Source organism: Amblyomma americanum, chromosome 1 (genome assembly GCF_052857255.1).
Source record: "Amblyomma americanum isolate KBUSLIRL-KWMA chromosome 1, ASM5285725v1, whole genome shotgun sequence".
NCBI lineage: Eukaryota > Metazoa > Arthropoda > Arachnida > Ixodida > Ixodidae > Amblyomma > Amblyomma americanum.
In genome coordinates, this window is record NC_135497.1 from 147,606,674 (window position 1) to 147,619,964 (window position 13,291).

General features: G+C 44.4%; 1 protein-coding gene across 4 annotated transcripts in view; it reads left to right on the plus strand.

Annotated features, from left to right (window-relative positions):
* The window catches only part of CadN (neural cadherin), a 269,492-nt gene that overhangs the window by 41,747 nt on the left and 214,454 nt on the right, over positions 1-13,291 (plus strand). For all 4 annotated transcript variants that reach the window (XM_077647253.1, XM_077647251.1, XM_077647254.1 and 1 more), the window contains exons 7-11: positions 1,732-2,124; positions 6,073-6,311; positions 7,409-7,534; positions 10,779-10,958; positions 12,319-12,477. In XM_077647253.1, the coding sequence (XP_077503379.1) occupies positions 1,732-2,124; positions 6,073-6,311; positions 7,409-7,534; positions 10,779-10,958; positions 12,319-12,477 (1,097 nt within the window). The remainder of the gene's footprint in view (positions 1-1,731; positions 2,125-6,072; positions 6,312-7,408; positions 7,535-10,778; positions 10,959-12,318; positions 12,478-13,291) is intronic.

Genomic DNA, 13,291 nt, shown 5'->3' on the forward strand with positions numbered 1-13,291 from the left:
CTTGGCCATTTTGTATGGTAAGGCAGTACTCTTTGTCATATTGCCATAGGCACATTTTCTCTGCCGTTAAACAGTATTCTCTATTGTTATTAGGGGGGTCAGACAAGCAACATTATACCGTATTTACTCGCTTAATTCGCATACTTTTTTTCCTAGAATTGAGGCTTCAAAAAAGGGGGTGCGCAAATTACTTGGAGACTTCGCGGTTATGTCCTAAAAACTTTACAAAGGTCATAACACGTAATGTATATAGTATATTGCTGCATACAGCCGACGACTGAAAATTTGGATCCCTGATTTTTTGGACATGCTTGATTATTCACCTTTTCACGGCACCGCAACAAGACCCATAGAGCCAATGTATAAAAGCGCCTGAAATTTCGGACGCACCGCAACTGACTGCTCTATTTTTCGAACCTAGTTCGCTCTCGCCACCAGTAACCAATCCGCCATATGTGTACAGTTCATTCATTCAAACTGCAGGAGAGATCGAAAACATGATAAACAAAATGAAATCATGCTTAACTTGCGATGCTGGAATTCTGTGCGAGTTGGCACATTGCATCTGCATGGTTTCGAATTTGTACTGTTATTGAATGTCTTCTGCCGCACCAACTTGAACAGTAGTCAGAATTCGCGGAACTCATCTGTGCCGAGTCTTTCGTACCGAATACAGGAAGAGGTAGCAGCGAAGTGCGTGGGAGCTGTACGGCTTCACTGAGACGGCGAGCTCGGCAGGAAATGGTGGTGCATTTCAAAGCAAAGACAGCATACCCGCGGCAAAATGCACCGCAACCCTGACTCTTCTATTGTAAAACCTTAAACAGTTGCCGTTTCGATGACAAGCAAGACGCCTCTCATTATACACAAGCCACCGCAGACTGCTTATCGCCGGATACGATGCCGATTTTGACTCTGGTCGCTAGGCCTAATGACGAAGGCCAACGCCGACGGAGTGTTTGCTTTAGCCGTTTCTCGGTTCTTATTGTTTCGCCATCTTCACGTTCTCGTTCAGGGCCCATCATACTGCGGGCGCAGCGCAGCGGCGTGTTCACTCTCCCATTTATACTTTATCACAACCTGTGCATTCATCGGCGGCATGCCGAGAGCAGCACAGCCAGGCCAAGCTCGTGAAAGCGGTCGCCGCCCGTCTGTGCATGTGTCTCAAGGCGAAATTTAGTTATGAGGAGCTTTAGAATTTGCGCAGTACAACTGATTGCTTCCTCGGGCATATTGGCAATAAGTTCGTGATTGCTTTGGTGAAATTTGATTTTCTGGACTGCTTGATTTTTCGGTCATTTTTGCGGTCCCTAGAGGGTCCGAAAAATCGGTCGTCAACTATATAAGTTGACCCCACAACTTGCTCCCCTCACTGGCCAAAAAAAAGTTGGCTCCAAATACAAGTCGACGTGTGCTTATAATTTTTTTATTGTGGGATATCTTTTTGAAGTGCCACTTAGTGAGTTGCATGTTCTGCAAGAAGACAGTGGTACGGCAGTATTAAAGTAATTAGTATACTAACTGGTTGTGAGAAATATTCAAGTATGTTTCATCTTGTGCGTCCAACACTCATACATTTCTCATTTCGGATTAATTGTTTTTAAACTTTGTCACAGGCAACATTGTTATGTGCTGTAAAACTTTGTAAACATTTGTTTTGCTTCTGTAGGACAGAGTAGCATCATTTATGAATGAGTGTCTCATGTGCATAATTTTCTTTTTTTCTTGCAGTGTCTGCAACGGATATGGACACTGGCCGCAATGCTGAGCTTACTTACTCGCTTGATAAAGAAGATTTTACCATTGACAGCCGGGGTGTGGTGTACTCCAATCGGCGGCTTGATGCTGATGTGAACAACACGTATGTTCTGACAGTGCGGGCTACAGATCGTGGGGAGCCGCCACTGACAGGCACGGCTACAATTCGCATATACACGGAAAACAAGAACGATGAGGCGCCGAAGTTCAGCCAGGACGTTTACACGCCAAACGTGGATGAAAATGCTGGGCCCAGCACTCTCGTGACCACTGTGGTAGCCAGCGACAAGGATGGAGATAACATCCTCTTTGGATTTGTCAACAGTGGCACCACCTCTGGCATGTTCCAGATTGAAGAAAGGACAGGTGATTACCACTGCATACTTCAGATTGTATTGTAGGTGTATATTTCAATGTGTTCCTTCATGTGCAAAATGGATATTGAGGAACCTGTCCATAAGGTGGGTTTTTGAACTCGCTTTTCCGCTTCTAAGGTGAACTGGGAGTGATGCGTTACTGGAACTGGAATTTGAGCATGCTTTCAATGACTCTTTGTTCTTTAGTAGCGCATTTCATGGTATTACAATCGGTAGTTAATTAGAATTGATATTTGAGGACATAAGCAGAAGTATCAATGTGTGGCCTATAATAGGAGCCAGTGTGCCATTGTGCTATAGCAGGTGATAGTGTGTTCTTGTATGTCGTTTAGAGCGGGCGTTCTCAAAGTGGTATCCCTGAGCCATGCATGCCTTAACTCCCACCTTTCCCTTACCCAGTTTAAGTCTCCAGGCTCTTCCTTGCACCCATATCGGGCAGGTTTCGATGGAAGCCATGATATGTGGAGTTCCTCAGCATTTTTTGAAAGCTGCTAGGGCTCCCCCGAGGCTAAAAATATTGAAAGCTCCTGCCTTAGAGCACTTTTTTAGGTGTTAGGATTTTTTGCTTACAGAACTTGTTGATTTTGAGTTGTTAACTGCAGTTCTGTTAAATGTTCTTTTACTGTATGCTCATATGCTTGTGCATTAACCAAGTTAGTGGCCCTCACCTTCAATACTGTTACAGTCAAGCCCACTTAAAACGGCCGCAGTTATGATGAATGCTGACTAATTATAAATGAGGGTGGTGCTACCATCAAAGTATGTATTACGGCAATAGCACTGCTTCCGAAATAAAACAAACAATCGTAGCTGCACAGCTCAGTTAAGAGCGAATGAGGAGGTTCTGTAAACTCGCCCTCGCTAGCCCCTGCTACTGAAAAACGTGCTTCCCCTAGCGTGGAGTTCGCCTCGAGAGTCCCAGCCCCTGTGACGCCCTCCCCAGGAAGAACTTCATGATCGTAAAAAAGGCCACAAAAAAGGTAGCATTGAGATAGCAGTCAACCACCTGCTAAGTGCACGCCGGCAGACTACGAGACCAGTCAGTGTGTGCATGTGTGCTGGCTGGGCAAAGAGTGTGAAGCGGAAGCAAAAGCGGGATGGGCGCGATACAGGGACAGCGTTGAAAGGGAAACTACTGCACATGGTCGATGACCAAGCAATGGCAGTGATGCGAGAAGTTTGAATATCAGTCACGTGGTATGTCTTGCCGGCCCAGCCAGTCACGTGGTGTGCGTTCTGTCCAATGGGCTCTCCACCACCAGTGCCACTGACGCGTGCAGTGAGTGCGCAGACTTTCGAATAGTATGTTCTTCGCACAGGTATCTGCGGTAGCTTCGTCATTGCATCTTTACAGCTTTGTCAAGTATCTGAGAGGAGGAGAGGATACTCATCTAGCATCACTTGCTGTCGGAGCTCCTACTGCGGTTACAGGGACCAACATGTTTTTAGGACTCTGTGGGGCCCTTAAAATGGAGGAACATTGAACTTACCGAAAAGTCTGTGAACTTTAAAAAAAAAAAAAAACTCTTCTGAGAAAAACTTGCTTTAAAAATCCTGACCTTCGCCACTCCCCATGTTCTACTTACAAGCGGTATTGACTGTATATGAGCCACATTAATGCTTTCGTTATGTCCGCACTGCCTCGCGTCACTATACGAGAGAGTGCAACGCAGCTGCAGGTCATGCCGCAAATGAATGCACATGCTGCTGTGGGAAGCATGAACAGTCTTATTTCCATGGGCAACAATGCTCGCGAAGAGAGGGGACCCTCGGGAAGAAGTGGGCGGAAGCGAGCTGGTTTGAATGTACCCGCTCTCTGGCAGACTCACTAGCTGTCCACTTTTAAACGTGATCGGGCGCTCTCCATCCGTTTAGCTCCAATTAAGTAGAAGATTGCATCTTTCAGGGAGGTGGAGAACCGGTGGCTTGTAACTGTGATGCCTGCTCGCATCTATGTAAAGCCGAAAAAATGAACTTCCAGTCGAAAACCATCTCCACGGTATTACTGGTGTCTACTTTAGTCCGAAAGATATATCAGTCATCAATTTGTACATGTTCCCTTGAGGTGCGTGACAGTTTCTTAACAAAGTCCGAAATATCGTGCAAGTACGAATTATAGGAGTCTGAAAAAAATCAGTCAACTGGTGTAGTAGTTTTGCGTCCCTAAAACAGCTTGTTTGAAAGGGTCTTGGCGATAAGCACTCCACTGTCTAGAGATCTTGGAAAGAGCAGTGATAAGGTCTGCAACATATGTAACCTTTTAACTCTTTTGACATTTTGCCGCCGCGGTGGCTGAGTGGTTATGGCGCTCGGCTGCTGGCCCGAAAGACGCGGGTTCGATCCCGGCCGCGGTGGTCGAATTTCGATGGAAGCGAAATTCTAGAGGCCCGTGTACTGTGCGATGTCAGTGCACGTTAAAGAACCCCAGGTGGTCGAAATTTCCGGAGCCCTTCACTACGGCGTCCCTCATAGCCTGAGTTGCTTTAGTACGTTAAACCCCCATAAACCAAACCAATCTTTTGACATTTTGAACAAGCCTCCAAAAATTCCAGTCTGTGCTCCTGGACAAGGTGCGTCATCTAGTTTGCTCCTGTAACACCAATTCTTTAGCTTCAGTTTTGTTTTTTCATTTTCTAACGCGAGGAGGCGATGTGAAAAATGAAACTTTGATAGGACCTAGTCTGCCGGTTGATGATCATGGCATCTGTTTTGCCTTGCGCTCCTGAAAGGTGAAAGGCTAAACCGAGCACTTGAGCTGGTTCTGATGCCGCCTATTTTCTTATTTTTTTTTTTTTTTAGAGCACCAGTGGTGTGTTATGACAGTGATATATGGAATGGTCTAAATTTCAGTTGCGGTAGTGAGGCTTCATCTCGGAGGCCTGGGACATGTTTCGTTTTACCGTTCACATTGCATTTTATGTAGTGCATTTGATTTGCAAATGATGAGAGTGGTTTTATTTGGTGCTTTAGTGCCTTTGCAGCATACTGCAAAGATGTTTTACCAAATGCACCAGCGGATTTTGTTAAGGCCATGCCCCCTTTGCAGCCATAGAACTCGTTCACTGCCAACCAAAAAAAGTAAAGGAGATGACTAACTGCAAGCTTTGCTATCAAAAAACAAGAACAGAACTCTGAACAAGTGTAATGTGGAGCTCATTCCAGATCTACATCACGATATTTCTTTCGCTAGTGTCATAGCAGTCATACTCACTATCTTGAAAGACCATCAAAGTGCAGTGTATTATGTGAGCAGCTGAAAATGACAAGAATGGTACCTAAGAATGGGTGCAATGTTTTGTGTATTTTTGTAAACAACTTCTGGCTGAGTGCAGTGGCTTATTTTTGTTTTGATTATGTTCTTTTTTTGTTACTAGCATTTTTAACAAAAAAATTTTTGGAAAGTTTTGCACACACAACTCTGGAATTTTTTCTGTTCAGAAGTATAACCAATAAGCTATAGTTTATGGCATTACGATTTGTAATGGATTTCACATTTCTTGAAAAAATAATTTTTATTTTAAAACACTCGGAATTGGTTGCTGTTTTGCAGAAGTGAAAGAATTAAAAATACGAAGTGCCATTTTTGTCTGTTCTTGTATTTTTGGCTGTAATATGGAAGGTCCACTTACTATGAACTTCGGCTACAACGAGTGAAATCCATGCGATTGTCAAGTTTGTTATGACTGCACTTCATTGCTGCGGCATCATGCTGCGGCTTAAGCATTTTCTCACGCAGTTGCCTGATGTTTCTGGGCATAAACTACTCTGAGAAAGTTTTCATGCCCTGCATATTGTGGACGCTGTGGTTTTTCATGTTGGTAACAATGCACTTTGGATTGTAGCTGTCCTTTCATGTTCCTGGGTTTGTAGAGCACAGACAGTTTTCAAGCACTCGGTTGAAAACACTGTGGTACAAGTATCTTTTATCTGACTATAGGTGTCATCCGACTCATCAATGGCCCCATCCACCTGGACAAGGACAAGTACGAGTTGAATGTGACAGCACGAGATGATGGTGCCTGCTGTCGAAATGGGGCTCTGACTCCCCACACAAGCACAGCCCTAGTGGTTGTGTTCATAACAGATGTCAATGACAACAAGCCCGTATTTGAGGAATGCCAGACCTATACGCCTAAGGTAGAAGAGGGTGCTCAAAGTGGCACCTCAGTCATCAAGGTGCGTTTGCCCATCCAACTTCAGCACCACTCTTTTTTGCTGATCCCCTGACGTTTTTTTAAATTAAAGTGCAGTGTACTAGTTTGTTCACAAGCCCATTTTAGCACCTTGTTCTTGACTTTGGCTCCTTATTAAGGCATGCTTTGTTCATGTACTCAGCTGCAAGTTGTTTCTGGACTTTTTTAGTGTTTCTTGCCTTGTACATGGGGTGCTGCTTGTTGAATGTTGTCAAGTTTCTTAACTGACTTAATAAAGCGAAATTTCCCATGTTGTCATGGTTTGATATTACAGTGGACTCTCGTTAAACGGAACCTCAAGGGACCGGGAAAATATGTTCCGTTTATCAGGAGTTTCTTTTAGAGAGAGAAGGTTCAGGATTTCGCAATCCGTTCCGCGTTGCTTGGTCCCGACAAGGCAGACATGTGCGCAGTTTGCAGTCTCCGTGGAATCTAGATAATAAAGATAACTGTACACTATGGGCACAAACTGGGGCTGCACGTGCACGTCAAGTTGCGGTTTCGAGTCTATTTTCGGTTCCGTTTGTACGGTGGTCGGAAAATTTTAGTTCCGATTAACGGGATTTTTTTTTTTACATTGCCTTAATACGAAACCGACCAACTGCGAGGCGTTTGTTCCACTTAAGCGTTGATTCCGTTTAACCGATTTCCGTTTATCGAGATTCTACTGTATAGTTGCAAAAGTAGTGGTGTATTGTCGGCAGGTAGGCGTTTTCAGTAATTTGATAAGTTGTGTCTGAATCTGAAGCTAGTTTTTTGCTAAATTGTAGCGGAGCACTAAAGCCCTAAATGCTTGCCATTGTATTGCTTGGCATGGATTAGAACTTTTTGCACAACATGAAATATTTATAAAAAGAAGGTTTTCAGCTTCTGTTCAAATAGAAGCAAAACTTATTGCAGAGGTGGCAGTAGGACATGGTGGGTGCAAGTGGTTTGTTGTATTGTGACTTATGTCTGCTGTGTTGGTTTTTCTTTGTATGTGCGTGCGTGTGTGCACGCGCGCGCGTGTGCAATGGATGTCTGGCCATAACAAGTGTCTTGGCTTCATCTCTTTGTTGGTGGTTGGTGATTCGTTCTTAGGTGAAAGCAAGAGATCTTGACAAAGGACACAATGGTCAAGTGCGCTACTCCATTGTCCAGCAGCCTAATCAAAAGGGCACAAAGTTCAGTGTCGATGAACTCACCGGAGAAATCAGGACAAACAAGGTAAAGTGCTTTTTAGTGGTTGTACATGTCCTCATTTTTTTGTCTTTCTGTACTGAAGTTTTCTGCTGCTTTTGCAAGCAGTGCTGATGTTCATCAGTACATAATAAAGTGAAACTAAAATAATACAGAAGCTGCAGGAAACTGAATTGGGGAACTGTAAAAGCAAGACAGTGAAAGATTTAACTATGCAAGGTTTTCAGTAGCATGGCTTATTTTTTTTTAGTCACTAACCGTTTTTGGACTCTATGGGACCCAAAAAATGGTCTGAATAGTCACAGTCCAAAAAACCCGTGAACTTGAAAAAAAAGAAGACTTATCTGAGGGCAACCAGCTTGAAAAATCGCAAATTTTGTTATTTATCTTCTGCTCGTGAGTGACAATATTTTCTGGCATATTTAAGCCGCACTCTTGCTTTTGTCATGCATGCACCACACCTCAAGTCTCCAATAGCAAAATGTGTGGTCTGGCTGCACGTCATGCCGCGAATGTGCCACGGACCGCTTCCAGGCCAGTGCACATCAATGCACCCCCTTTGCTGCCTGGTCTCGCGCTGCACAGGCGAGCACAAGTTTGTTTTTCTCTGCAACAGTGGTTGCAAAGACCGAGGGAGGGAACTCTAGAAGAATGAGCAGAAGCGAGCGTGGGCCACGGTGGTGCCGCTGTCTCATTATCAATGTGATCAGACGCATTGCAGGCACTTTTTGTCGGCTACCTTGATGGGAATGAAAAGCATGACATTGACTTGAGTGGCAAGATTGAAGAACGAATTGCCAAGTCTACTTGAACCAATGCGTCCAATTGAATCCATTTGAATCCAAGATGGCTCTTTCCATAGTGGTGAAGGTAGTGGGCAGTTGTCTGGTTGCTGCAGTGATGCTCGCTTGCATCTGCGTTAGATCAAAGTATTGAACTTTCATACTTAAGAGAGTCCAAAATATTGCTTTCAATATTTACCTGTTCCTATGAGGTGTATAACTGTTCAGTATAGTAAAAATATTGGACAAGTCCGAATTATTGGAGTATGAAAAATTGGTTGGCTACTGTACTGCTTTTTTATTGCTTGCGGCTGCATCTGAGTTTGTCTTATGGCCAGAGTTACTTTTGTTTCTAGTGCTGAGGTTTTACTACGAATATTAATTGTTATACAATGAAACCTCATTAATTTGATCCCTTTTAATTTGGAAATCTGGATAATTCGGACTACCGACGTGGTCCCAGCCAATGCTAGTGCCAATGCCTATCACATCGGGCGCTTGTTAATTTAGATGCTGCTGGGCTCACACTGGTTAATTTGTACATGCTTCCGACCGGAGGCCGTGTCGCGGTATGAATGACATAGCGAGCGATCGTGCTAATATCCCGCGTCATGTCAATTGTCACGTCAGACAGGTGCTCGTGCGCCTCTTGCATTGGGCCACGACAGGCGTGACGACATTCGGCGGGCCCCAGCACTAAAAATTGTGTGGCTGCATAGTTTCGGTTTTCTTTTCCTGAGTTCAGCAAGGCGTGACCATTCATCGGCCAGTCAGCTGAGTACAGTTTTGCGCAGTTTTGGATGCAGATTTGTGTGCCTCGCCGCTCTAGCACCTACACGTTTCTTTCAGTTCTGTCCGTGTGATACTTCCGTTCTTTCGTTGCGTCAAAACTTGTGAGGAGACTTCATTGCTACCACGTCACACTATGAATGAGACCTTCATCGTTCTGGAGCAGTTGTGTGCTAACAATCCAGAGTGTGTGCATGCAGTAAATGCATCTGACATTATTGATCTGTAAAGGAGACAACTGCGGCTCTTGCTTTCACGAAATAAATTTACTATGATGCGAACTGGTTCTGCAGTTTTAGAGGTGGCTCTTCACTAATTTGATTTTTTTAATAATTTATGGGGGTTTAACGTCCCAAAGCGACTCGGGCTATGAGGGACGACGTAGTGAAGGGCTCCGGAAATTTCAGCCACCTGGGGTTCTTTAACCAGCACTGGCATCACACAGTACACGAGCCTCTAGAACTTCACCTCCATCGAAATTCGACCACCATGGCTGGTATCGAACCGGCGTATTTCGGGTCAGGAGTCGAGCACTGTAACCAGTGAGCCACCGCTGTGGAAAATCAATAATTACGACCTTTGAATAACTTGGTCATCTTTCCTAGTCCCTCGAAGTCCGAAGTAACAATGTTTTGCTGTACCATCAGTGTAGAGCTGTATCGTCACACATAGGAGTAGACATTCTTTCTCCCTGCCATGATTTGGCCAGCAACCTTGGGGAGCAGCAGCTGCATGCTGCCAGGAAATGTGTGTGCAGTTTCACACAGGTGTGCAGTTTCACGGAGGTTTCACGCAGGTTGAGGTAAATGGCTAGTGGAAACACTGAGCTGAGGAGATTCACCATGACACCATAGGAACTTGCCAAAGTTTCTATCCTTAAACTGAGCTGAGTCTCTCGAACTAGACATTAAATCACATAATTGATGAAATTAAGCAGTGGAGCAATTTATTGCTGCTGTGTCCACTGTTTAATAAGGTGTGATATTTTTCAAGCTTAAAATATATTTATTTTCATGGTGCAGAATGTTTTCGTTTAGTGCTGTACTTTTAACTATTCTTAGTGGCACTCATATTACTAGTGCATTTACACTGGAACTGAAGTGAACCTATGACAACAACTGTGCTGCTCTTGGTGTTCCAGCATGGATCGCTGGTGTAAAAGTGTACCAAAACTGTGTCTGGAAATTGCTTCAAAACCTGCCATGGATAGACTGCTGGGAGCTGTAGAGCAAACCCTTTTTGTTGCAGCTTAGGTGTGCTGTCTGCTTTCTAACTGCAGGATTGCCATGTGAAGTGCAGGCGGGAAATGTGGCAGCTCATGACAGAACAGTAGGGTGCCTAGCTGAGGTGCACAGCGACGTGAACTGATCATGAGCAATTGACTTGTGGTGCGGCTAGTTACTTAGCTCAAATTGGATGTTGATTGTCAAAGAAAGCCCAAAGCTGGTAAATGTCTTGAGCACCATGATAAGAGGTTGTGTGCATAATGGCCACTGTATATATTCAACCAATCTACCGGAGCACACTAATCGTTATGATCACTTGAGTAGTCCTGCATTAAGAGTGCACTGCAGGGGGTTGAAGAGCTGCAGTTCAGAAATGCATTTGTTGAGAGTACTACATTCATAGTGAAGCAAAAATCCTCGCTCATGGACGGAAAGGCATTTGCATTGTTTATTGTCATTTGCCTTTTCTTACAGGTTTTTGACCGTGAAGGGGATGATGGTCGTTTTGTGAGTGTCACTGTAAAAGCAACTGACCGTGGCAGCCCACCACTGGAAGGAGTCTGTTCCTTCAAAGTAGAAATAACTGATATCAATGACAACCCACCCCTATTTGACAGGCAGGAGTATAGGGAAAATGTGAAGCAAGACACCCAGGTAAGCTTTAATTTGGATAGTTAGATTGCTATCTAACTTAATTCTCTTAGCCTGCCTGCGGATGGGGTGTGTGTTAGCAGTGTACAGTAGAACGTCGATTATACGGCTTTCAGCGGGCCGCGTGAAACTGTGTTGTAATCGAAAATCTTTGACAACTGATGCATTTGCATAATAATCGCATCCACTACCCTGGCTTTCAAAATTAGTTCTTCCCCCGCACGGCATTAAAATGACTGTTTTCATTTTGCAATAATTATTTCTGAGATCACGCGCAGCCAGGCATTTTGGCGTCGAAGAGGCGGCTTTAGACTAGTAGAGCATGCGCTCCAGGCCCTGCGCGTTAAGTAGACGTTGCATGCACCTTGAAAACATTGATTATGATACACACCAGAAATATGGCTGTTCTCTCTCTTACAAAGATGTTTTGCTTCGCGCAGTACTACGATGCCAGCAACATGTCTTTCTGTTCGGACTCCTCTAGAACTGCTGTCACTTCAGCTAGAACTGCTGTCACTTCAGGCAGCAATGTCTGTACTAGGAATTCACATCATGAAGGAAAAAAAAAACGAAACACTATGTCCTCCTGTGATGCGAATGCGCCGGCAGCGCGCTTTCTGCGGTGATGTGCGGCCCGCCAGGCAACAGCACGCTGCTCACTCCTGGCTTGCTCGGTGCCGCTACGCCTAGCGGGCTCTGCACTGAAACCGCAGCGGAAAACGCTTTCGAACTAGCTGCTGATGATCATAGAACCACCTAGTCTTTTTGCCTGTGGCAGTAACTTCATGCTCGTGTGAACGTACAGCTGATTTCCCTACCGCCTTCATAAGCGAAGCGTGTGGAAAAACTGGCCAGGCGAGCTGCCTTCCACAGATAGCCACTGGTCGCATGTGCGGAGTCCGAGCCATCGGCAGAGCCGCCGTTACAGGGTGCCTTGCGCTCGATCTCATCAATGCGCACCCGTCTCCATCTTGATTCCGATCTAGAATCAACTTGGTTCACGTCACATCTGCCATTAAAGTGATCTGCCAGCGTCTCATTCTAGACGGTTCCCGTCAGCCATTGTACGAAGTGGGGCATGCATATTTTTCCATTGCATAATCGAGGCTCTTAATTTTTTTTTCCCAATGAAATATTCGTCCGGCCCGCGCCAATTCGTAATAAAATGTGGGTCTTCACATGATTGGGGGATGCATAATCAGAGTTCCACTGTATAAATATTGCATGAAGTGTTTTTGTTGTCATACCTTGTGGTGAGCACTTGTTTGTTGCATTTTCTATTCCAGTATTTCATTTACAACCTTGCTTCTTTGCTGTACCAGATGTTGATTAGCAGTGGCTTATGTAAGCTGTAATTTTCCAGGTTGGGATTCATATCTTGAGGGTGTCTGCTTCTGATGAAGACGCAGATAACAATGGTGCCATTGTCTACAATTTGACTGCACCATATGACCCTGAGCACTTGGCATATTTCTCCATCAATCCAGACTCCGGGTGGATTAGCCTGCAAAAGGCCCTTGACGTTAGTATCTCATGAAATGTTTCCTTGGTGTTGTTTTCTGCATACTTTTTCTTTTTCTGCATAGATCATGTTGATCAAGATTGGTGTGTTGTCCACTGTGGCGAAATAATTTGCTTGAAACAGGAAGAAATGGACGTAAACCTCATGCAGACGTGGCAATCATACAATTATCTGTGCTTTAGGAGGTATTGTAAGATATAGCTTGGGTTATGTGAAATTTGAGTTTTTTGACTGGCTTGCTAAAAAGAATAAAACTCTGCAATTTAGGCAACATTTTGCAGTCTTGTGATGCAGGGTTACTTATGGTGATGGATTGGAAGCTTGTGGTGCACATCGTAAAACCTAACATATTGCCACGAATCAAAGCCGCCATCATTTGGCTATTTGCTTGTGACGCTTGATGCGACCAGACTTATTGCTTGCACAACAGCTTTCACTTTGTTCCAGATTGTTGTAGTTGCTTTGGCGCCTTATCTCGATGGTTTCTTGCCAGCTTTAAATTGAGTGTGGCCTAGAGTGGCAGGGATTCTGTCTCATGACCACCGAGCACGCTTGTTGTTATCAACGCTGCCAAGTCATTCTGTTCTTTGTGGGCTCAGCCTAGTATAGAGTTAGTTGGAAGCCCTTTTTGCTCTATTCCTCACTGCTGGACTGCCGTCACAATAATTGTTTCAGTTACTGAAGCATGCAGGCATGTATGCATGAAAACATATTAAGAAAAGTGTAATTATAAGGAGTCTTTTTGCTGGACTCACAGCAGTCACACTGAAGACATGAGGTGAACATGTGCTTAATGCATAATTCTGCTTACAGG